Here is a 26916-nt window from a genome sequence, read left to right as displayed (position 1 = left end):
TGATATAGCCTAACTTAGTAGCTGGGTAATACCTGTCCATTAGGCATTAGTAGCTGGGTAATATTTGTGTCCATTAGGCAGCATCACTAGCTTGCTTTACCACTATACTAAAAGTATCTGGCCCCAGTGATAGAATTTGGGTAACTGTACACGGTACTTCTGTATTTTGTTGACATGAATTGCTAACTAAAATCCTACTGCTGTCAACTTTGTACTCTCACTGTCAATTTTACTTTATTTAGCAAGGGTGAGCAGTTTAATGTGCTCTTTCTTTTTAATGGCTTAAGGACAAGGTCTACACACAAATTTTTGGTGATAACTGACAACATTTTCAGAGCTTACAAATTTTGACATGAGAATTAGAGTATATCTACCATACAATGGTGTGAATACATTTTACCAGTCAATTTGAGTGACCAACAAATGAAAAATGGAGGACTAGAAGGGACTGTGTTGCTTGGAAATAAATGGACATGAGTTATACACTGGTACAAAGTCCATTGCCTTTGAAGAATCAAGGGTATTTAGTGCAATTATTTATTTGTCGAAGACACTAGTAGTGCACTAGTACCACAAAAACTTCTCATATTATGACTTTTCGATACAGCATTTTTGTAATCTTCTCTAAGTTATATAATAAGTAAAACTAAAACTGTTACTGTTCTTAACACTGCCGCATTGTCAGTCAGGTAGTAACAACATTTCCACCTCTCCTACATACACTATCAGAAAAAGCTAATAACTAGCTAAGAGAAAGACTGGCACAGGCTCAAACTGCAACAGGTACTGTGTTACGCATTTTTAATTATTGTGTGAAATGTACAGCGAACAGTTGTGACATAAGCAGACACAGTCAGGAATGTTTGTTATGAAGAAGTGTCAGCTGATTTAGATAATTGCAAATTTCTGAACTTTTTCTTGTGTACAACACACAAGAAAGAGTTTGGTTAGTTTCAAATTCAGAGCTAGTGCTGCCAAATACAGAATAAACTATCACTAGTTTAGAGAATGTAGAACTGTTGCTGGTTATAGTGGTTCCGATACAGAGTGAACTCTAAAGTGATTCTTCACGTTTTGTTCGATAGAGCATTTGGCTTCATTTAGGTATGTTACACGTGTGTGATGTTAAGAAACATTGAGTGATACGAATGTAGTCTAAGTCGGGTGATGCTGAGGGAATTAGATTAGGAAATGAGGCGCTTAAAGTAGTAAAGGAGTTTTGCTATTTGGGGAGCAAAATAACTGATGATGGTCGAAGTAGAGAGGATATAAAATGTAGGCTGGCAATGGCAAGGAGAGCGTTTCTGAAGAAGAGAAATTTGTTAACATCCAGTATTGATTTAAGTGTCAGGAAGTCATTTCTGAAAGTATTCGTATGGAGTGTAGCCATGTATGGAAGTGAAACATGGACGATAAATAGTTTGGACAAGAAGAGAATAGAAGCTTTCGAAATGTGGTGCTACAGAAGAATGCTGAAGATTAGATGGGTAGATCACATAACTAATGAGGAAGTATTGAATAGGATTGGGGAGAAGAGAAGTTTGTGGCACAACTTGACCAGAAGAAGGGATCGGTTAGTAGGACATGTTCTGAGGCATCAAGGGATCACCAATTTAGTATTGGAGGGCAGCGTGGAGGGTAGAAATCGTAGAGGGAGACCAAGAGATGAATACACTAAGCAGATTCAGAAGGATGTAGGTTGCAGTAGGTACTGGGAGATGAAAAAGCTTGCACAGGATAGAGTAGCATGGAGAGCTGCATCAAACCAGTCTCAGGACTGAAGACCACAACAACAACATTGATACGAATACAAATTATCTGTCCATCAGGTTGAACAACTGCCATTAAACTCTGGCTAAGAGCGAAATAGACAACCGTGGGGCACAACATGCAGCTGAACTTAACACACTATTTCATTTACTGCTTCACTATCCGATCCATTTGGGTCCTTCCCTCGACCACCAGCTTTTCTAAACTGCACAGATGGGAGTTATCCTTGCAACACATTCTCTGCTCCCATAATTACCTCAGCCTCAACCTATGGTAATGTAATGTCCCCACACCCTCCACCCAACAGTTTCTACCCCCTGCCCCATCATCTCTTATTTCTCATCTCCCATCCTGTTCATTTGCAGCGCTCTGCCAAAACATTCGCTCGTCTTTCTCAGCTCCTCTCCTTTTTTTGCCCACCTCCTTGCCCCACGACCTTCAGGCACTGCTCCCATTGGCAGTCTAGTCCCTGCACACTCCATCAGACAGCGTTCATCTCTCCCCACATGTACACTACTATCTCTTCCCCTTCCCCATCCCCTCCGAATTGCTGCTTGCATCCCATGTGATAGTTGCATTCCGACCCAAATTGCTGGAGTTGGCAGGTATGCGTGCACGTGGTGTGCTTGCTTGTGTGTGTGAATGACGTGTTCTCTTTTTATTCATGAAGGCTATGGCTGAAAGCTTTATCTAAGTATCTTAAGTGTGCCTGTCTGAAACTTTTGTGACTAGTCTTCTTTACAGTAAGTAGCAATCTTTTCCCAAAAATTGCTGATATTTCTAACTGGAGTTTCCATTGTTTGATGTTGAGTACCTATGTTAAATTTACTTTCCTGTCTACATGATCAGACAGTGATGACTGATGGGATCAAAAATTTATTCGAAATAAGTTAGCTGAATATTCATAATCTTGGCATCAGCTGTGTTACAGCACAGTTGCACTACCTATTAGTAACACAGGAATGCAGATATGTGGAAGTTGGGTTGCTTTTTTCATTCTAGAATCTTATCTAAATTTTAGACTGCCGCCGAGTTACCACATCAAAAAGTGACTAATATAGTACACCAACGGTATTTGCAATACAATATTTATGGAGAGGGATGGAAGAGAAACTTATGTTTATGCAGTACATACAGAAATAAAAATGCCATTAAAATGTAAAAACCTTCAATTAATGCATAAAGAACTAGCAACAATGTAAACTGTTCAATAATGTCAAATGAAGTCTCGGATAATGATTCAGCATTTTCAAAACATACTGTAAGCAGGGTGTATACATGGACAAGGAAAAAAATTCCCAGATTTGCCAGTTAAAAATACACTTTCTCCCGGGTGGCAATACGGCTTTTCCGTGTTAAATGACAGTATACTCTTCCTCATCAATCCTTTGAATGTTCATGGTATTATATACCGGAGTGGAATTTACCGGCACTTTAGAAAACGAAACTCGGAGGGGAAAACACATTTTGAAAAACCTTTGATGTGCAGCAACATGTACACTGCATATTTTTGTATTACGAAGGTATAAATTTGAATTCCACCAAACACCGCATGTTAATTTCTGAAACATTGAAATCGAGATTGCGATGCGCTTTTGTGAGACAGTCATAGCTCCTGTCACGTGATCTCGCCAGCTGATGGCAGCATAGGACACATGATTTAGTGAGCCAATAGCAAGATCACTCTTAAGTAGCGCAAACACACAAATACGAAAAGTTAATGGTTTAAATTAATATACACAGCATTCACATATAATATTGGACTAAGATTAATAAGCTGGAAAAGAAGCTAAGCTTCCTCATATCATATTGATCTTTTTTTGTTCATGTTACACTTTAAGATACATCGCACAAATGTGCCAGTAAAATGACGTAAATGTCTGATCTTTTGGGCTTGAAATTCTTCTAAATGGTCATCCTCAAAGAGTTGATTTTTATATGAGAGTCAAATGCTTTGTGATTTAAGAAATTCATCCTACATTTTCATACATAGTTCATCTTGCGTAAAAGGAAATCTGCTTTGAATGTAACGCTTTTCGAATCACCATTCGCAATATTTTCCCGCGGCCTGTTAGAAATAGGTTTGTTTCAGCAGTTGCAAGAAAACGCCAAATAACAGACGTCACCGCGCTTGCGCAGCTACGATGACACAGGAAGCCCATGTTCGTACGTGTAAAACATTAAAAGATCTTACGAAGGCATAAAAGAAACAAGACATCAGATGATACTTCAAGAACGTCTTGGAGTACCAGTACTGTATGATCTCATGTTTGGTTCTTTATTATGGCATAATGCCATAAGTGCACTTGAAATGCAGCGAACAGTTGAAACTAGCCAATAGTGTGAAATAAAACTCTTCGTTTCAAATAAATTGACTGCCTCAGCAGAAAAGATTAACTTTAAGCCAAATCTCTTTACCAAACCAGAAAAAGTAACTTAATTGTTCTGCCAGAAAGGTGGAAACAAAATCTGAAACTAACAACATATTTTAGCCTTCCGTAATTATGTGAACATATTTTAATTCATTTGATAGCTCCCGGCCACAAAAATCCGTTTTGTTGTCATTTAACGTGAGAGCAATAAAATGAAGAGGAAACAACAAAATCACTGAACGTACACACAGGTCACGTGGACACTCCCCACCACAACTCTGACTGCTCTGTGCATCAGCCCCAGATTTACTGTATTTCCGAACTGAGGCAATATTAAGCAGTGGCGTTCAGCCACACTTCTGTAACCAGAAGGGGGAGAAGGTACTACTCATACCCGACTCAACTGCGCATGCTCGAGAGCCCGCCCACAACAGCTCAAACAAATCTAATTTAAACAGTTGTCAACGTCACGCTCATCGGAGGCAGTTTGTTGTTATAAAGCATTGCATAGTCTTCCTAAAGCCTTTGCCACACTTTGCTGTTGGCAGACACTTGTATGAGCACTGTTTTGTTGTTGTATACAGTGCATTTCCTTTGCAACTTAAGTTTTATTTTCTTTTTCTCTCATTCATGTTTTGTTGCTGCAGTATTATTCTGCAGTAGCAGGATACAATAATATCCTTTGTTAGAGTATTAGTTCTTACCAGTCAAAATCACAAAAATTTAACTGAAAGCTAAAACAATGAAAATTTCCCAGAATTCTTAACAATTCCCAGGATTTTCCCGGATGAAAAAATTCCTGGGTTTTTCCCGGATCTCCCAGGTCGCATACACCCTGTATAAGTGGCATATGGTATAACAGTCGTTCCAGTTACTGTATACAAAAATTACTTAACAGTAGCAACATGAAAGAGACAGTATTCCGCACATAAATCACACTAAGGCCTACACTTTCTTCCATGTTTTTCTTCAATATGTTATGCAAATGTGATGTACTGTACCTAACATGTTGAAAGTAAAACACACACACACACACACACACACACACACACACACACACACACACACACAAAATGTCAATAACAAAAACCATTACTGTTCCACTTCTGTAGTTTGAAAAATTAGCACATTAGTATTCAATTTTCTAGTTTCTACAATCACAGGAAAGAGTGTTTTATTAAACAGTTGCTTTAACTTAAAAATGCAATACAGTAATGCATACTACATACACTGTCCAACTTAAGGTAATCAGTTACCTTTGTTTGCTTTTTTGCATTTAAGGTGTGTGTACACATTTGACACTTGATGATGCATTCATTTTAATGCGTTATTTGAAACCAACGATCTGCAGAAAACAAGAGTTTGAAAATAAGCATTACGCCGTCATTACTAATCACGAAATATGCAACAAACAAATTAACACTGGATGCTACAGCCTACATATTTCTCTGAAAATGTAATAAAAAAAGTTATTTTATATAAGTCGCAATAAAGTTAAGACATACTAACTGATTTTTTAAATTTGGTGTTCACGTAGGATTTAGACAGGACCATTCGATTTCACTGTTATAGCCAATATGTTGTTAAAATCTGTGTCCCTATAAACAGTATCTACTGTAGATCCTTGACAGCCAGCAACCTTCCAACTGCAAAACACAAATGGCTGAACACAAGAATAGCTATCTATAGTGCGGTGACACTACTGAGGCATTTTCCCAGACTTTTGCAAACTCCTGCCATGCCCAGCCTACTGCAACTGTCAGGGATCAACTTAGGTAGACTCAGCTACAGCTGTAATCTAAGACAGACAATTCGTTCCCTTTGTTTGATTTACAATGGTTTGTGTGTGTGTGTGTGTGTGTGTGTGTGTGTGTGTGTGTGTGTGAGAGTGAGAGAGAGAGAGAGAGAGAGAGAGAGAGAGAGAGAGAGAGAGAGAGGGGGGGGGGGGGGGTTTACTTGGAACACATTTACATTAACCAGATAATTTCAGAAATTTCCCATACATGTGAATTAAATCATGCTCGGCAACCAGAACTTTGTCGACCAGCAACCGTAACAGCTCTAAGTGTGATATTTCCATGAGTTATTGTACAAAGTAACACATACCTCCACTTTAATATTGTCGTATTTATCAAAATTTATTCCAGAACTGATGCCCTGTCCAAAAATTTCGTCCTCGTCTTCAGTAGGTGGAGGAGGTATATAATTTTCTCTTGGTCTTTCAGGTTCAGCTACAAGAAAAGTAAGGTTACACAAAATTCTGCATTTTAAAAAGAATTCAGTTAATATACTAATGAAACACTGAGTGAACAATAACTTACTCTTATTATCTTCTCTCCCTCTGTTGTCTTCCCTTCCACCTCTACCTCTTGATCTTCCACCACCTCTGCTGGAATAAGAATCTGAGTCCCTATCCTCATTATCATCATTATCAAATCTTCTACCACCACCTCCCCTACCACCTCTTCCAGAACCTCTGCCTCTCCCTCGTCCTCTTCCTCTTCCATTACCATGACCTCGACCTCCAAAACCTGAATCACCATTTTCATCTAATCCTGGACTGTCAAAATCATTTTCTTCATATGCTACAAAGCCTCTTCCACGGCCGAAGTCAGTCCCCCTGTCAAAAGGTGTCTGAAAAATACAAAAACAGTAATTTTAACTAAATTTCTTAGCTACTGAGGAAAGTTACACCACCTTGATTTAACACAAGACCCAAAGCATCTTAAAACCACATTTTTGTTAGCATATGCTGTAGATTTCAATTAAAAATCTTTATTCATAAAAAGTCTAGAATTCCAACATTTCAGCACTGTCAACTACAAAGCCAAATCGAAGGGTAAAAATACTACCCATTTATCTGCAAATCAATATTGTCATGGAAACGAAGGTTACTTTTCAGTCACGTTGTGGCACACACTGATGAGATAGCTCCATCTTCAATTCACGAGGCTTAACACTATCAAAAAAACAATACTGGATAACTTGCTAAAGCAGTACCAAACAGTTACAGACCAGATAAGGAAGCACCTATTTTCGGCAAAATTCTTGTGTAATTTTTTTTTGTACACCATTAGGCGCACAAATTTAAAAAGTTGTCACGCTACACAAGCGAAGACAAAGCCCTATGGTTTTGAAATTAACTGGTAAAGAAACTACTGACTGGGGGACTAAAGTGTGTGCTTTTGCAAAATCCAAGTTTTTTTCTGAAATAGCCTTTTTCTTTTTGGCTGTATTAAAGCTTTCAACAAATTACAGTTCTGTTGAGTAGCAGCAGCATTTTCCCCACGGATGAGCTGAAAATGCCAGAGGCATTTCAAGATTTTTCTTTTCACACCCAATTCAGTAATTATAAAATCTAAGGAATAATAATTTCCATATTTTGAGGGCATTCATAGCCATGTGACTCATACTTTAAAGCACTATGGATAGAATCAACAAGGCACTTAGTGCAGAAGTAGAACCGAAAATAATTGTATGCACACTGCGGACGACTAACAGCAGTCTCAATATGCAACAGATTTTGTTTTTTAATTGCTATATTGCAGAGTGCAGACAATGTAGTGGTAGACAGCCATGAGCATAAAGTAGAATTCTGACTGCCAGAGAAGAGAGGAATTGTGCAGGGAAACTAGCCCTGCATACCTCTCACCTGCCATCTGTAACTCACATTTTGAACATTAATTAAAAACATTAATATTTGTTATAAGACACTAAGGCACAAGCTTGAGTACATTGCATTACACAGTGTGAATCTTATGCTGACCATTCAACCCCTCCACAATTTCCATGACACCAGGGACTCTAGCAATACCGATATGACACTGTTTATGCTCTTTTGGTTTGGAAACACGTTAAACATGTACTTAGACACATTATCCTTCCAAATTGTGCTTCTTCAGATGATGTGCAATAACAGTACTCGGGAATTTGATATCTGTGTGCAGAAGAAAGCTATTTCAATCAATCTCAAAATAGTTGATACGGATATAATTTGCTATGAAGTAGCATCCTACGAAATTTTGTATTTGGAGACAATTTTCATCTATATTCACATTTATAACAAACTGAGTTTTTTCAAGTCCCTACCAATAGTGATTAAGTCTGAGAATCTACTTCATCAAAACAGAAATCCATTCCCAACCTGTAATGAGAAAATTAACAGTGGAAAGTTACGCTGATATGGTAACTCATTCTCTCACAGGTAACTTTTAAACAGAAACTGGCAAACCCAAATTCTAACTGTTGAATGATTTATGCATGTAATATTAGCTGTATTTTACAATATTTATTTCCTCTGCACTATTGTTTTATGTAACTAGACTGCTGCCAGCAATTTAAACACACAGAAATGCCAAGTAACATTCTAAATTAATATCACAGAAATAACCATTAAATAAACTGAAGCTATTGTACAAAATTATGCTATATCTAACTTAAGTACTGTTTATTAACAGTAATTTGAAAGATGGTATTATTAATATTGCTTCACTAATATAGTAGAAGCACAAATCACACTCACCTCAACACTTGTCGAACTTGGACCATCATCCCACTCGTCAGACATAATTTAGGACTACCTGCAACATGTTTTAAAAATCATACACAAGTACATACAATGGTGTAAAGACCAATTTCTTATAAATCCATAGAAAATAATTTAATACATAAGTTGATTCAATACATTATGCCACTTCCTCAACATCCATTCTCACTCCCACAATGAAATGTAACTGGGGCAGCCACTCAGCAATGTCTTCATAAACTCCAGACATGAGTGTGGATAAAAAGAGCATACTGACAGTATCTATTTTCTTTGGGTATTACTTCTTTGAATGTCAATTGAGGTGGCAGACTTAATAGGTAGAGCTTTTACGTATCAGTATCTTACTTCCTGGTACTGTAGCATAATGAACCAAGAAGAAAAGAAAAAGAGAAGTGGATTGATGGATTTAAAGGGACCAAACTACGATGTTATCAACATCATTAGACTCTAAAGTCTTTGCCTTTCAAGCTGCGGCTAGTCCCCAGAGATGAAGTACACAAAAGGTAAATCCGAATATACTTTATTTTATACTAGACTCAAGGAAGCCAACAAACAAAGCAAGCAGAAGCGTGAGACAGGTAGAAGAGTGACGATGGCAGAGTTGCCCCACCCAAAAAGTAGCTGGAGGACACGAAGACATTATACAACCAGAAGCACACCCTCTACATTTACATATACATGGTTACTCTGCAATTTACACTTAAGTGCCTGGCAGAGGGTTCATCAAACCATTTTCATACTACTACTCTACCATTGGACTCTCAAAAAAGGAATGCCTAAATCTTTCTGTTCGAGCTCTGACTTATTATGATGATCATTTCTCCCTACGTAGGTGAGTGTCAACAAAATATTTTCGCATTCTGAAGAGAAAGTTGGTGATTGAAATTTCATTATGCAACAAAGACCGCCTCTGTTTCAGTGACTGCCGGATTTCTTTTAGTACCCACGTGGATGACCTCGCACTTTTCTTTGTTTAGTGCCAATTGCCACTTTTCGCACCGTACAGAAATTCTCTCTAGATCGATTTGTAATTGGAATTTATCGTCTGATAATTTTACTAGATGGTAAATTACAACGTCATCTGCAAACAATCTAAGGTGGCTACTCAGATTATCACCTAGATCATTTATGTAAATCAGAAACAGCAGAGGGCCTACGACACTACTATGCGGAACGCCAGATATCGCTGATGATTTACCATCTATCATTACAAACTGTGACCTCTCTGAGAGGTTATCACAAATCCAGTCACACAACTGAGACGATACTCCATACGCACGCAATTTGATTAATAGTTGCTCGTGAGGAATGGTGCGAATAAAGAGCTAGCTGTGTTGCACAAGAATGATATTTTCTGAATCCGTGTTGGTCATGTATTAGTAAGTCATTTTCTTCAAGGCGATTCATAATGTTCGAGTACAGTATATGCTCCAAAATCCTACTGCAATTGAGGTCAGTGATGTGGGTCTGTAATTCAAAGGGTTACTCCTATTTCCGATCTTGAATATTTGTGCGACCTGTGCTACTTTCCAGTCTTTAGGAACAGACCTTTCGTCAAGTAAGCAGTTGTATATGACTGCTAAGAAAGGCGTTATTGTATCTGCATACTCTGAAGGAACGTGATTGGTATACCATCTGGACCGGAAGACTTGCCTTAAGTGATTTGTTTCACAACACCTACGATATCTACTGTTCTGGTTTCAAATTCTGGAATATTTACTTTGTCTTCTTTCTTGAAGGAATCACGGGAAACTGTATTCAGTAACTCTGCTTTAGTGGCACAATCATCGGTAACATTTCCATCGCTATCGCGCAGTGACGGCACTGACTTTTTTTACCACCAGAATCTCTCTGCATTTTCTACCATATTTTGAGACACTGTTTCATTGTGGAAACTATTAAAAGCATTTCACATTGCCGTCCGCACTAAATTTCGAGCTTCCGTGAAACTTGGCCAGTCTTCGGGATTTTGCATTCTTCTGAATTTGGCACGCTTTTTTCGTTGCCTCTGCAACAGTGTTCTGACATGTTTTGTGTACCAAGGTGGATCACTCCTGTCTCTAACTTATGCGGTATGAATCTATCTATTGCTGTTGATGCTGTATCTTTGAATTTGAGCCGTATCTCATCTACACTTAAATAATTAGCTTGGAAGGAATGGAGACACTCCTAAGGAAGGCAGAGCGAATTTTTATCTGCTTTTTAAATAGACATAATTTGCATTTATTTTTAGTGGTTTTGGTTGATATGGTTTTGAGCCTCACTACAATGTGTGTTCACTAATCCCTGAATCCATCATGATGCTCTGTATCAGATCAGGATCATTTGTGGCTAAGAGGTCAAGTGTGTTTTCGCAACCATTTACAATTCATGTGAGCTCATGGACTAATTGTCCAAAGTAATTCTCAGAGAAAGCATTTAGTACAACAATTTCAGAAGATGTTTTCTGTCTACCACCGGCTTTGAACATGTATTTTCGCCAACAAATCGAGGGTAGGTTGAAGTCTCCACCAATTATTAATTATTAGTGGATGAGTGGGAGTCTGGGGGGGGGGGGGGCAGTAGAAGGACCCAATTATTATTTTGGTATGGCTGTTGCAGGATCTACTATACAAACAGACACAAACACACCACCACCTACTTTATTTAATCTGTCCTTTCTAAACACTGTTTGCACATCTGTAAAAATTTAGGCAGAATTTACCTCCGGCTTTAGCCAGCTTTCTGTTCCTATAACCATTTCAGCTTCAGTGCTTTCTATCGGCACCTGAAGCTCCTGTACTTTTCCAACACAGCTAGGACAATTTACAACTACAATACCGACTGTTGCTTGGTCGATTCTAGTCTTTTCTTTGCCCTGTACCCTTTGACGCTGGAGCCCTTTTCAATCTTTTCCCCGAGACTGTCTAACCTAAGAAACTCCCCAGTCCATGCCACACAGCCAGTGCTACTCATGTAGCCACCTCCTGTGTGTAGTGGACACCTGACCTATTTAGCGGAACCCGAAACCCCACCACCCTATGGCACAAGTCGAGGAATCTGCAGCCTACACGCTCACAGAATCGTCTGAACCTCTCATTCCGACCCTCCACTCAGCTCTCTACCAAAGGTCCGCAATCGGTCCTGTCGACAAGGCTGCAGATGGTCAGCTCTGCCTTCATCTTGCTAGCAAGACTGGCAGTCTTCACCAACTCAGATAGCCGCCGGAAATAGAGAATCTCTTCCGATCCATAGCGACACACATCATTAGTGTCGACATGAGCCACCACCTGCAGTTGGCTGCAACCTGTACCCTTAATGACTTCCGGAAGGGCCCTTTCCACATCTTGGTTTGATTCCCTGACATGAAATGACAGTGGAGAAATATGGAATTCAGAGCCAAGACTGTTTGTAAAGTGCAATCTTAACTCCAGACTTTAATCTCTAGAGGGAGGTAAATTTCACTACTACAAAAAATGAACACAGTAGTTTGGACACTCAGAAAAGCAGTGAATTTGTATTGCATAGTTTAGCAGCAGTAGCTGACACCTGATATATAGGGAGGGGCAGCAGTGTCGACAAGTAGGCTGTTCACATGGTTAGTCCTGAACAGACCTGTCAGAAGTCTGACCCCACAGTGGTGTATTGGGTCCAGCATCCCCAATGCTAGAGGTAATGCTCAGACATACACCAACTCCCATAATCAAGATACAATAGGATCAAAGCTTTGTACAGCCAAGAAAGTGCACAGCAGTCTGCACCCCAGCTGGTGTTACTGAGACAGAAGTATTAAGTTGGCAAAGATCAACTAGGCGCCTATGACTAATCCTAAGGAATGACAAGACTACATCTTTGAGCACTTGGTCCTCTAGGTAGAGTTCTGGTTGCAGGGTGTATACGTGGACAAGGAAAAAAATTCCCGGACTTCCCAGTTAAAAATACACTTTCTCCCAGGTGAAAACATACTTTTTCCCTGTTAACTGACAGTATATTTTCTCTTGGAACTGTGTAAGTCATTTGAATGATTATGGTTTTATACACGGGAGTCGATTTTCCCGGCGCTCTATAAAACTAAACACAGGGAAAAAAATGCGTTTTGGAAAGATCTTTGATGTGCCGCAGCATATACACTGCATATTTTCGTATTATGAAAGTATAAATTCGAATTCCACCAAACGCCGCATGTTACTTTCCAAAGCATTGAAATCAAGATTGCGATGCACTTTTGTAAGCCAGTCATAGCTCATCATGTCACGTGATCTCGCCAGCCGATGACAGCGGGTATTCAGAGCTTAGGACATGTGATGTAGTCAGCCAGTAGCAACATTACTGTTAAGTAGCGCGAATGCACAAACAGAAAAAGTTAATGGTTTAAATTAATATACCTAGTGTTGCTATACGAAACACAAAGATTTCACATATAATATTGGTCTGTAAGATTAATATGCAGCAAGAGAAGATAAACTTTCACATATAATGTTGGTCTTTTACGCGCGTATTACAATTTAAGATATATCACACAAATGTGATCGTAAAATTTTTAATAATGACTTAAATGTCTAATCTTCTGGGCTCAAAATTCATCTAAATGGTTAGTCATCAAAGAGTTGATTTTTAAATGAGAGTCAAACGCTCTGTGATTTAAGAAATTCATCGTACATTATCGCACGTAACTCTGTTGTAACTGCCAGAACGGTACTTTGATGGTAATGCTTTTCAAACCACCATTCGGAATTTTTCCCGTGACCTGTTAGAAATAGGTTCGTTTCCGCAGTTGCCAGAGAGCGCCAGATGACAGGCGTCACCGTGCTTGTGCAGCTACGATGCCGCATGGAGCCCGTATGTTCGTACGTGTGAAACATTAAAAGATCGTACATTATGTCATAAAAGAAACAGAACATCAGCGGATACTTCAAGAGCATCAGAATTTCGAGACCCATACTAAAATGTCAACATTTAAAGTGCGCATTTATATGTCCATATTCCCAGTTAAGTAGGCCACGACCTGATATTAAGCTTTTCAATGTGGTTTTGGGATGTAAATTTTCTTGGAGTACCAGTACTGTGTTATCTCACGTTTGGTTCTTTATTATGGCATAATGCCATACGTGCTAGAAGTCGAAAAAGTGCACTTGAAATGCAGTGAACAGTGTGTGGAATTAAAAAGAAAATTTCTTTAGCAAACCAACAAAAATAACTTCATTGTTCTGCAAGGCAATTAATGCTTGACTGTCAGAAAGGTGGAAATCAGAAATCTGTTTTGTTTTCATTTGACGTGAGAGCAGTAAACGAAGAGGAAACAGCAAAATCACTAAATGTAAACACGGGTCACATGGAGACTACCCACTACCCCACTGTAACTCAGACTGCTCTGCGCATCAGCCCCGAATCTACGATATTTACAAACTGGTGCAATACCCCACCACTCCCCAGAGTGAGAGATAGGACATGAAAATTTTTTTTAATAATCGAATTTTCAAAAATATGTTCATTTTGTAGCGCACATCTTTCCCAAGAGTCTGATGCATAAAACTTGTGTTCGAGGAAATGTATAACACATGTTATTTGGTCATAAGTGTGCCGAAGGGCATTGCCTCGCCTCCTCACACAGCATTCCTCTATCGTACGTCAGTGTGCTTCGCTCTGTGGAATTGTATATTTTGTAATGAGTGCCATCAAACCATATTCAGGACAGTGGAAATTAAAATTCCTGTGGTGCCTCTCCTGCTTACAATTGGCCAGTTTGAAATCTTGTCCCTCTTCATAAAATTTGCACTCTTTATTCCCTATCAGCTAACAACTTTCTGCCCTGTGTGACATAAAATTAAATATAGGATACATAAACCCAGTAAAGTCAAGAGACAAGCAAGACAATACACATTTCTTCAATCCTTAGCTCCTAGAATTTTTCTCTCTTTGATCTTGATACAGCTTTACATGGCGTGCTTTCCTTTCTGCAAAACAATCTATTACCTCATCAAAGTTTGTGAAATATTTTGCTACATGAAAAGTCAAAATGTCTTTGTCTAATACTGAAAAAGCTGTTAATGCAAATAGGACCCAAGACTGGTGTGGTTTCCCAATCTAATTACGTCTATTTTCTCACACTCTGCTAGATAAAACAAAATAGGCCTTCCTAATACTGCAACAATTGTAATATACACCAAATAAACGAGACTGTTTTGGCACAAACGGTCTTTTTTGTAACGACAGAATATAATTCACAAAGTACCAATATCAAGTGCCTATTAGGCCTACTACAAGCAAAAAGCCTTACATTAGGAAGTAGTTGCACACTTATACGCTCCAGTTCATCAAGTATGAGATCGAAAAGTAGTAGTACGAAATTTTTATACAAACTTGGAATCATCATATTGTTCCATAATTTATATGATGTCCCCGTTTCTTCCCCTTCCTCGTTCTACCAAACAGTCTTGTTAGCACTAGTTTCGTAACTGTTCCTGCCAATGTCAAAGCTTATTCGCGGGTTAACTCCACTAACTCTGCCAGAATCACCGGTTTAGTTATCACGCGATTATTCTCCTGTTAGGCGTTGCTACATGTTCGTACAACACGTATTCCGCACTTCTTCCAGAATAGAATTTAAAGCAGCTGCTAGCCGGGGACTGTACAACTGGCCCTTACTAGTTTAGCAATCTGCCCAAAAATCTGTCAAAATTTCATTTTCTTAGATACACCGAGAAGGTAATACGTGATCTTTCTTACCTGTTATTCATTTATTTCCACTCCTGTAGTCTGAATCTATGGATTTAGCTAGTAATTATAACAACGCTTATTCGCAAACCCAATCAACCACACCATCAGACAGTGGTTGTCATTCATCCGTTCAGCCTTATTCCGCTCAGCTCGTATAGCCCCTTTTGTCTGTGGGGAACTGTTTCTACATGCGACGAGAATTCCCCTGACAGAGACATCATGTACGCTACGCACACATTCACAAATAAACTTACAATTGATTCAGAAATCAACTTAGAATGTGTTCAAAAATGTTCAAAAACTGACAGGGATGCGTTTCAAAGTCATATGAATAATTGATAGACTAACATGCGCTGGATGCTAGTTGCTTTGTGAAACAAGGTTTTTTCCCCTCAATAGTATGAATTTGCTCCCCACCCCCTCCTAGAACTGGGCCTGCTGTGCATGCAAGAATCTAGCAGCTTGGGCACTCCAGTAAAACTTTTCCCCGGTAGCATCTAGCTGCTTGCTGCGACTGCTTATCACACAGCCAACAGCCACATTTCTGTAGCCAGAAGCGGGAGAAGGTACTACTCAACTGCACAAATGAATCTAATGTAAACAGTTGACACATCACGTTCATCGGAGGCAATGTGTTGTTACGGAACACTGCATAGTCTTCCTGAAGCCTTTGACACATTTTGCTGTTGGCAGACACTTGTATGAGCACTGTGTTTCGTTGCTGTATATGGCACATTTCCTTTGCAATTCATGTTTTATTTTCGTTTTTTCTCTCTCTCATGTTTTATTGTTGCAGTATTATTCTGAAATAGCAGTATACAATAATATCCTTTGCTAGAGTTTCGGTTCTTGCCAGTCAAAATTACAGAAATTTAACTGAAAACAAAAACAATGAAAACTTCCCGGAATTCTAAAAAATTCCCAGGTTTTTCCCGTTTTCTCCCTGATGAAAAAATTCCCAGGTTTTTCCCAGATCTCCTGGTTGTCCCGGGTCGTATACACCCTTTGGTTGGGATGGACAGTATGACAGTGACATAAATGCATGACATCTAGGCAGTGGAAACCCAGAAGCCATGGCTTCTAAATACAGAGCCCTGTGGAAGCTCATTCTCTTTCATATGCTGAGTACTGTGGGGAAACGTCAACTTGAACACACAAAGTATGGTGAGATAAGAAGTTCCAAATAAGAATCTGGAACTGGCCCCAGACATCCCATTCACAGAAGGTAGTGAGGACATGACAATATGGTGTCGTAAGCCCTATGCGAGTCAAAGAAGACGGCAATAAAATGGTGACGCCACAAACGCTGACCAAATAACATACTCCAGGCACACCAAATTGTCAGCAGTAGAACAGCTGTGGCAAAAACTGCCCTAGGACAAAGCCAAAAACCTAAGACTCCAGGTACCAAGACAGCTGTCTGTTCTTTTCTAGTAATTTACTGAGAACATAAGTGACACTATAGGATGAGGAATTCCACCTTATGCAAGACACCTTTTTCTGTTTTGTTTCACACAGACCTGTTTCAGCACTTTTTGTGCTATCTTCAGTGGGTTATTTTTATTTTCTAACTTACATGATGCTATTGGACACTTATTTTGATAGCTATTCTGCTACACCATCTACAACTTCTCATGGTTTTGATATTGTGGTGCTTTCTCGCATGTTGTTGGCGAAGTGAATAGGCTGGTTTTGTGACCTGTGGTAACTTGACACTGCACTTTCTCCGATTTTTCGAAACGGGCAGAGTTTCTGCCGCCATTACATGTTGTTGATGATGATGATGATGTTGGGGTTGTGGGGCGCTCAACGGCGTGGTTATCAGCGCCCGTACAATGATCCAATCTTTGCTCAGTCCAATTTCACCACTTTCCTGGATGATGATGAAATGATGAGGACAACACAAACACCCAGTCATCTCGAGGCAGGTGAAAATCCCTGACCCCTACATGTTGTTGTGGCTGTGTGCATAGTAAACTGTTGCCCAGAGTCCCTCTGCCCCAGCCATGATGGGCACATTCACCTGGGCTCACATGAGAAGTTTACCACTCGCACACCAATAGTACGTGGTCAGGAGCTACCAGCATGCAGATATCTGTTGACCCCCTCCACCCACAACAAAACAGCTACTGTGCTGGCTTTTGGGCATAGCAGCATTGCAAGAAAGAAGAGTGCAATGACAGAAGGACATAAAGCTGGAATATCTGCTGTACTGTGCAACCTGCACTGCACAATCTGCAGTTCTGTAAAATTTAATAATGGAATATCACATTAAACCTAACAAGGGGACCATACTATTAATAATAAAAAGGTGCAGAGGGCAAGAAAACTATTGTCCAAAAACAAACCAAATCCAAGCACAAATGACATCATCCACTGGAGAGGTAGAGATCAAAAAGGAATAGTGGAAAGAGACTAAGCACAGAACATGAAGTTGGTGCTGCAAGGGCTGGCGCCCCGTGGTGGCCAGACACTCACAAAAGCCATTTTAGCCCCCAGGATGGGGAAAGACTTTTCTTTGATAGAACTTTAATGTATTGTACCAATGTAGCTGAATTAAGGAAGTATAAACATGAAATACACCAAATAAGGACCAACAGTTTCAAAAACTGAAATCCAGATTGTGCTGTGCAAAGCGCTTCTGTTACACAACCTGAGCACAGGACACATGATCGCCTAAGCCAATCATAACACAGAACCACAGGCACATAACATTATGTAAACTGTCAATCACATCACATTTTCAAAGCGCAAACACAGAAAAAAAATGTTACGCATTAAATGCGACAAATGGATATTCCGAAGTAATAAATGTACAGTGCCAAGCAAAGCAAAACTGTATCATTCGTCTAACAGAGGAAAGTTAAGGCACACAATTCTAGTCCTAGTCATGCTGGCAGCATTCTGCAGAATTACTATTGCATCACAGTTCCACTGGATGGCTTAAGTTTATCTGCTTCAACAAACAAATGATTTAACATTTCTTTCTGGCGATGTGCTGATGGAACATATAATCAGATAGGCAATCTGATAAATGTTTGGTCTTCATGGCATATCGTGGTATGGCACCTCTGATGTCTTACCACATATTATACACATTCTGTTTGATCTTTCAGACCGGTTCACCCTAGGATGCTGAAGACTTTCAGTACCTAGAATTGTATGAATTGAAGCAGTTTGATTGTCATCCCAGAAAGGATCTTTCCTTTTTTGTCTTAACACTTCCCTGGTCTAAAATTGTAAGGGTTCAACGATGCATTTTTTCGACCCTCACTGAATTCAACCAAACACCTGATTTCCTGAGATTTCATGGCTTTCATTATGTTTCCTTTTCCTGAATGTCACCCCATCTACTTCAATAACTCCTGGTCCCCTAACTTACGAATTATCAACCACTCAATACACAATTCAGGGCAGAAGGATGCCCAGTCAATCACCACCCATGTCGACATGCCAAAAACTGTGACGAGTCTCACCATCTTCAGATAACACGTAGAAATGCACGTGCTGCATAATCTTTTTCATAGCGTCATTCACGAATCATCTAAGCACTGTTCCAGAAACTGTGCTCGAATGTGCTCTGTGCACTTACCATGTGAGGACCCTTCCCCACCTTCCATCAATGCCAGAACAGTAGCAACCCTCAGACTGGCATCTAGTGCACACAGCATCGAGAGCATTCCGACAATCACAGAAGTACATTATGACCATGACCATAACCATAACTCTGCCTTTGTTAGTCTATAAAAAACTAGTTCACCCACAAGGCATCTGCAGCACTATGTTGAAGGCTGAACTACTACTAGACAGATGACAGTCTCCTTCAAATGAGTCCAAAGTTCGTAATAAATCAAAGTACTCTATCCACTATTTATACTGGTCAAAGAATGTTCAACCTACCTTGTCATTAATAATCTGCCATTTTCCTGAATGTCAAGATTTCTGATGGATAGACAGGAAACAAAGAGCATAACTTCTATTGATGGATGCAATTACTCGTTATAACAAAGCATAAATTTCGTGTTTCACAAAAGTGTCCATTATTAAGCAGAGCCATTGCTTGATTACTTTGCAAAACACCTCTAGTGTCCATTGGCGTCCTACAAGCTACACACAACCAACACCATAATCAGATTTTTTTTCTTTGGAATTCATGGGCTACACCAACTCACTCAAACCATTTTATTCCAACCTAACCAAAACCTCTGGGTACATTACAGATTACTGTCGCAACCAGTCTCTTGTGCCAATTCAAACTGTGCTCTGGTTTCCCGGACTAACCACACGCATGGAAATCATGATATATTTGTAACAAGAAACATGAAGGTCACTGCTTCACTCACAGCTATTTAACCACAGGTTGCTAAACCCTCCTAAAACTTACAACTGCTGTTGGCAACAATTCATGGTTCCTGCCAACTTTTGAGCAGAACATTGTTGGTACTGGGTGGAAAAAAACCAGGACACTTCGAACTTATTTTGTATATGACATACCATGGGGGATCTTTAGTCAGTGCATCAACTATGAATTATGACTTCCTTTGAGTAAAATATGGAGCAGTAAAATTTATTATGGTTTAGTAGCAAGGTCTCCTAAACCCCTTTAGTGTTCTAGGACACCACATCCTCAGTGATATGGAATCTACAACATATTTCAAATAAAACATCCACATATTTCTCACAAACAATAACAATATCAATACTTCATTCACATCAATTATAATGTCCTTTCACAGCCCCACATATCCACATCTGACGAAAAAGCCAGCTAATGTGTATGACAACCCAAATTATATATATGAAGCATAAGTTTTACATCTATAATGTATGTAGAACAATTTCAGAGTGTGCGCATGACGAAATAGTAATGTTACAATTAGCCAATTATATCACATCCACTGTGTTCACTGTAATTGGCTAACTAGATTAGGTGTCCTGTGCCCATACTGTATAGCAAAATCCCATTGCAAACTATTTCACAGTTTCCGAAGGTATATTGTCTTATTTGGAGGATTTTATAACTGACTTGCTTACTGCACAAATGCACATTCAATGCTACAGTACATTAAAGTCCAGCCAAGACATGTCCTGTGTCTCATTTTGTTGTGTTACATAGCCAGGAAGTCCGATACTAATATATAAAAATGTAACCAACTTAATATGTCACCAGTATTTTGAAGTGACAAGGAACAACCTTTTAACACCAACAGAACAAAATCTCACTCCCAGAAAAAGACGGACAAACACCCATGACCAATTTTTTTGTTATTTCGCATTTTCCTTGGATAATATCTTAAGAACTCTTCATGATATGGAATTTATTAGGTTCATATGCAATCTTAATCTAAGTCATCCAACTATGATGAATGTACTCCAGCCATATACATATGTACTCAGTTCCATTTGTTGATGAGTTAATGTTAGTTAAAAGAAATTTCTATTAATCTAACAGAACCTTCGGTAAACAAGAGATTTCATAGAAACAGAACAAATATGTAGAAAAATTTCATTCATGGGTATTTCCAGTAGAAATCTGACAGAAGAAACAATTTGGCAACACTACTAACCTGTAGCAAAAAGTATCTTTAATATTGTGCGCCTGTGATGGACAGTACAGTGGGTAGCATTTTGCATTCGAATTTTTTTTACTGGTATGTGTGGTGCAATATCTTCTTTTTTAACCACTACATAGCAATTACAGCAGGTTTTTGACACTAAATTACACCACCAGAATGATTAGCAACCCAGTTCACCATCACATAATGGCTGTCTTTCAGCCTACTAAACCAGCCACTCTCTTAACAGAGATTTATGCCCAATGACAGGTCATTAATTAAGGTTAACGAAAACGTCCGATTCCACTCGTCTGCTTTGACCAAAGATGTCACCAATATGGCACAGACAACCGTTCACAACAACTCCCGTATCATGACTATGTCATCATTACATAAACATGACAACACACACGAAAATAGATCGAAAAGCCATCAAACACATATTCCTCCTATAATATAATATAACTAAAGGGACAAGCAGGGGAAATTGGGGGTTTTTGGGTGGGGACAAACTAAAAATAAACACATGCCACAAAACTGAACGACAAAACCAGTAAAATAAACCGACCACAACATTCACAAAATCAACTATAAATAATATCCAACGGAATCTAACATTTCCCTTGACCTACATAGCTCAACAGAAACTACAGATACCAATTCATACAACTCAAAACATACAACCACTTCCACAATCATCAATACCTCAAAAACCACAAGAAAACACCAAATTTGGAATCTAACACTTCCCTTGACCTTACAGGTCAACAACACACAAAACCAACTCACCAATACCAACAACACAACCCCACCACATACACGATTCAAAAATCATCTAACCAGATAAAAATGAACAAAAAAAAAAAAATTGCTGCCTACTAGATAACACACAACCAAACGAACTTCCCAACCCCCCCCCCAAAAAAACAAAGAAATACTAACCAAAAACAAAAAACCACACACAGCCTACAACTAAAAAAACACAACAAAACGAATCCTCCACAACAAAAACAAAAATCCACAACCACCCACTCACCTTCCCAATCATCACCAACCCCCCCCCCCCCAAGCCGCAGCCAACCCCCCACCCCAAAAACCTAACTAACCCACAACCCTGGGCCTGTACATCTTACTAACAGCCCTTAAGAAAACCCTAAAAATACAATACCCTCAGGAACACTCTTCCGCCAACAGTAATCATCTAAATGAGCCTGAAGGTCGGAAGAGCCCCTATTCCCCCTCCCTATAACAGGTTTAACATCCCCCCAAAACCCCTCTATAGTATTTGTACAGGCTCACTTCACAATTTTTAAACTCTACATTGTGATTGACTACTAAATGATTGTAACCCTCCCCCCCCCCCCAACCCACTATAAGAAGCAAACCCATCAGAAACTACAGTACTCCCCTGTTACACATAATCCTGAATCAACCCCACTAACTCCCTCTTTGTACAATTTTCAACAACCCTAAACACACATTTAGAAGACCCAGACCCCGATACCATATCGCCACATGCAGTGCACTACACCAGCTCGGCCAATAATCCAAACAGCTGCAGGAATTTGATGAGCCACATAGCAGTGTCGTCCATCGTACCCCACAGCCGAAAACTGTTGACTATCGGTCATATCCATCCCTAACAATGACATAAGAAAAGTAATCTAAAAAATTCAAACACAACACACCACATACAACACTACATTAACGTACAAACAACCAAAAATTAAACCATTAACTCACTGCAAAATATGCCACTAAACTTCACTAATCACCAGAACAGCTGACAATGCCAACAACTCAAATGAACCCAATACAACACACAAACCACAAACCCCACCAGAGAGCACCACCTAACCGCAACCATACGCCATCTACAAACACATTACAAGCGCGCACTAAACCAACAACAAAACCGTACCCGCAACCTACAAACACGCCACCAGAGAGCACCACCGACAGCACAACAAGACATCTACAAAAACACAACACTCGCTAACTGAACTTCACGCCACCGTGACATCACACACCACAACAGACATCACGGGCCAAAGCCGAGGGGTGGTATCGGACACTTCTGGTGACTCATTAATTTAAACTGATTAATAGCTCTTCATTAATATTTCTGTAACTTATGCTCAACATTTGAAGACTGTAGTTTTAGGGGTTTAATAGTTTACAAAACAGTGAATTCTACAGCATTATCAGTCATATCATAATTACAAAACTAAAATTAAACCTAAACCTGGAATCAAACTCTCTAACTCCAGTATTTTAATGCAAAACTACACCCACTAGAGCAACTGTGCAGCACAGGTACACAATACCTGATACTCTTACATATTATTACTGTGTTGTCAAATTTCCTTTCTTCTACATCCATTTCCTGCCAAAAATGCACAATTTTGGTTCACACTGGGTGCACATTAAAATAATGTGGCACTTCCAGATTAGAAAACCTAAAGGAATTAGATACCTTTAGGTTTTCTAATTTGAACTCGAGTTCAGTTTTATGAAAAAAATTGTGTGAATAATCATTTAATGACATCTGTGCTACAATCTTTAATTTGCATCCAAATTCTCCAGCCTTGTTACACTCAAACTATCACATTACACCCTAACCTTGACCTATAATTGGCCTACACATCAACACAACCAAAAAATTATTGCAAGATGGGGAGGAGGCGGGGGGGGGGGGGGGGGGGAGAGAGCCTAAAGTTAAATGTTTCATCTCACCCACCCCCCCACCCACACCGAAATATAGATTGCAGTGACACTAATTGATCCGTAGCGTATCCCAGGGCTAGGCAATGAATATAGATTCCAATAAGATCATTTAATTTTTTAATTATGTTGGTAGAATGGGAAAACATTTCTGAAACTGCTTGAAGCGTGTAGCAGTTCTCGCCAAACCCTACAGTTTATGACAAATCAGTACTGATTCAGGCAAGTACATTCATTCACTGTGTTCTCTAGAACCTACCAAGAAGACCCTTCAGGTGCGTAGACCATGCCACAATACACATTATCATATGATAAGGATATAATACAATATCTGTACTGCATTTACAATGAACTATCACTGTAATGCTTAACACTGCACACACTACTACCATGTAAGTTTAATTCAGTAATTTGAATTAGTATAAAACTGTTGCTCCTTTAGTTTAGCTTTGCATTTGACGTATACTGGCTATTACTAGCTTTATATTCATTTGATTACCATGTTACTTTTCGAAGAAAATATTTTCTTACACTTGCAAACATTGAGTCCTATTTGTAGTACACTACTACTATGACAAATTATTAATTATCTGTAAGTCAGCACAGCGTCAATGAAATTATATTAATGTCTTGTAAATTGCAGTTCAGTTGAAGCTGTTAACAACAAACGTAATTCACTAAATACAATGACAAGTAAGACTTCAAAGGTCATTTAATGTTTTTCCAATTTGTTTACCTATTTGACAACTCAATATTCTTACAACTCACTTCCGAATAAACATTTAACTTTTCCTACAATACCCAAGTAAAGTCAAAACAACAAAATGAAAATATGCAAAATAAGCTAACACACTTGTTCCTTTATCAGCACAATCAGATCAAAACACAATGAAACAATTGTTGTTCTTGATTAATTTGTCTGTTTGTAGACTACTTTATGTCAACTTTTTATCAAACTCAATGGTTTCGTCCTCCCAAGGAATTTCAAACATTTTGCAAATGATCATTAAATCTTCACTTTTTGTACTAACACCCCATTTGTTACCTAAACAGTAAAGTCTTTGAAAGTTGATTCATATACTTGCAAGCACTTTGTCCCAACAGTCACGATTAGTTACTTTGTGTAAGATTTATTTATTAGAAGTGCATACCAATGTTTCATTCTGATAGTATATTACTTCTGTAAAAATTACACTTCCAGTTTACTATAATGTGCTCACCTATTCTGACAATTTCCTGACAAATATAAGGATAGTAAGTATTGTAATCTATGGTTTTATGATAATTTGTTATTCTTTCTGACATGTTCCACACACACGCCCTACGGAGCGAAAACTGAATCTAACCTAATCAAACGTAAGGTTTTGAACCCTCTTAACGTCACTGGATCAAATTACGTAGTCTAGAAACAAAGCTAAGCCCCGTTTCACTGTCACACTTTAAATCTGGGACATTCAGGAAAAAATACAATGCAGCAGTTTCGGGGAGAAGTTTTATAATAATACGCACGAAAAAAAATCTTGCAAGACTACTTACCTTAAACCGTGTTTTTCATTTCTCCTCAATGCGACTGCATGTAAAAACCAAGAACACTATTAAATTACCTGGTTATACATTACAATTCCCACAAAAAGAGACATTTTAATTTCTTATCTACAGAAATTATTCTGTACTAGGAAATAGTGACAGGTAAAAGCATAGCACCACCTTCCCCAGTAACAGCATTCATACAACGCAAAAATATTTGTTTAATTTTCGTTTTCAAACTGACGAAAAAAAAGAAAAAAACGGACAGCTTCCTCCATCTGTCGCCGTTAGATCGGTAATGGAATTCTGTTACAACGCATCAACATTAGGCCTACTGAAAACAGCACAGACGACCATCTCAAAGCATTAGGGTCTTCTTTTACCTACAATGTAACATCAATGGAAATTTGTAGTCTTAGCTACAAACTTAACAATAAAACATGCATCCTTTTATTAATGACAGCACGAATACATATACACTATCAGGCGAAAGTACATTTTTGTCGAGCCTCCCGGCCGAAATGGCGACAATTACAAGCATGTTGCGCACAGAACGATCAAATATCAGTCATACACCCACGATAAGTACATAAATCTGCAACGATTTCTACAAATGCATATGTAAAAGGATATTCCATAACCCTACAATTTTAATTAAAAAAAAAAAATCATCTCACCCACAAAGCGACTTCTTCTGCTCCAATCCTTCCAACTCCCTCAGCTAAACGCACCGCGCTGAAACCTGACGTACAAAGACATTACTATTCCCGCCACGCTTGAATTTCGTTGGTACAAAGAGTCCAAGGAAGAACTTTAGTTGGTATCAACACCTGTGCTCTCAGCGTGCTGTCGGCACTAAATTGCGTAACCCTCATCAGTTAATGTTTCATCGTATTCTGTTTGTATTACGTTACAGCAGTTTTCAGAATGACGTTAGATGAAATGTTCCTGAAGAATTAATGTGGTAGTACATGTTTTACCTCTGTAGCTGGAAAAAAAACTGGATCAAAAGGAAACATAAATGTTATGTGTTAATAAATACCTCATCGAAACGCAATGAAGTTAAGCTATTATTAATAACACAATACATGCTGATAATATCTTCCATGATTGCTTGAAGTCCTACATGATTGATAAATAGCTGGCATACGTCCTACTGCAACACACTCGCTCTCATTATAATTTCGAAAACTGAATAAATGGTGGAATTCTTTCAAAATTTAAGTACTGATTTCCACAATAAGCAAGGCGCTCTGATTCTAAGCTGAAAATAAAGCTTTACGCAAAGTGTCCTCGAGCTTTTGATGAATTATTTCAACAATTAAAAGAATAAGAATATAATATTGTCTTTTCAAACTTAGTAAAAGTAGCTCAAGGAGAATCCAAAGTACTTATACCAAACTCTGATTAATTCTCATAACTAGAGAGAGCATTAATCAAGTGTTGAAGTTAAAAAGACCACAGAATTTAACAATCACTTGAAGAGTAGGACTGACAGAGGAAAGTCCACTGGACCTGACGGGATACCAATTCGATTCTACACACAGTACGCGAAAGAACTTGCCCCCCTTCTAACAGCCGTGTACCGCAAGTCTCTAGAGGAACGGAAGGTTCCAAATGATTGGAAAAGAGCACAGGTAGTCCCAGTCTTCAAGAAGGGTCGTCGAGCAGATGCGCAAAACTATAGACCTATATCTCTGACATCGATCTGTTGTAGAATTTTAGA

The 26916-nt window shown here is 38.9% G+C and overlaps 1 protein-coding gene across 2 annotated transcripts in view; it reads right to left on the bottom strand.

The window, feature by feature from the left end:
- LOC126481076 (ATP-dependent RNA helicase vasa) overlaps positions 1–25967 on the bottom strand; it is a 71960-nt gene extending 45993 nt beyond the window's left edge. Inside the window, exons 1-5 of one of the 2 annotated variants that reach the window (XM_050104564.1) lie at positions 25868–25924; positions 25200–25233; positions 8665–8722; positions 6464–6776; positions 6249–6373 (exon numbers count right to left, since the gene is read on the bottom strand). In XM_050104564.1, coding sequence (XP_049960521.1) covers positions 6249–6373; positions 6464–6776; positions 8665–8709 — 483 coding nt within the window. In that variant the 5' untranslated portion in view covers positions 8710–8722; positions 25200–25233; positions 25868–25924. Of the gene's footprint in view, positions 1–6248; positions 6374–6463; positions 6777–8664; positions 8723–25199; positions 25234–25867 lie in introns of both variants that reach the window. The other variant, XM_050104563.1, reaches the window with a different exon arrangement.
- Positions 25968–26916: the final 949 nt, after the last annotated feature.

This window comes from Schistocerca serialis, chromosome 5, assembly GCF_023864345.2.
Source record: "Schistocerca serialis cubense isolate TAMUIC-IGC-003099 chromosome 5, iqSchSeri2.2, whole genome shotgun sequence".
Lineage (NCBI taxonomy): Eukaryota > Metazoa > Arthropoda > Insecta > Orthoptera > Acrididae > Schistocerca > Schistocerca serialis.
Note: the sequence above shows the minus strand (reverse complement) of the source record. Positions and strands in the feature narration are given on the sequence as shown.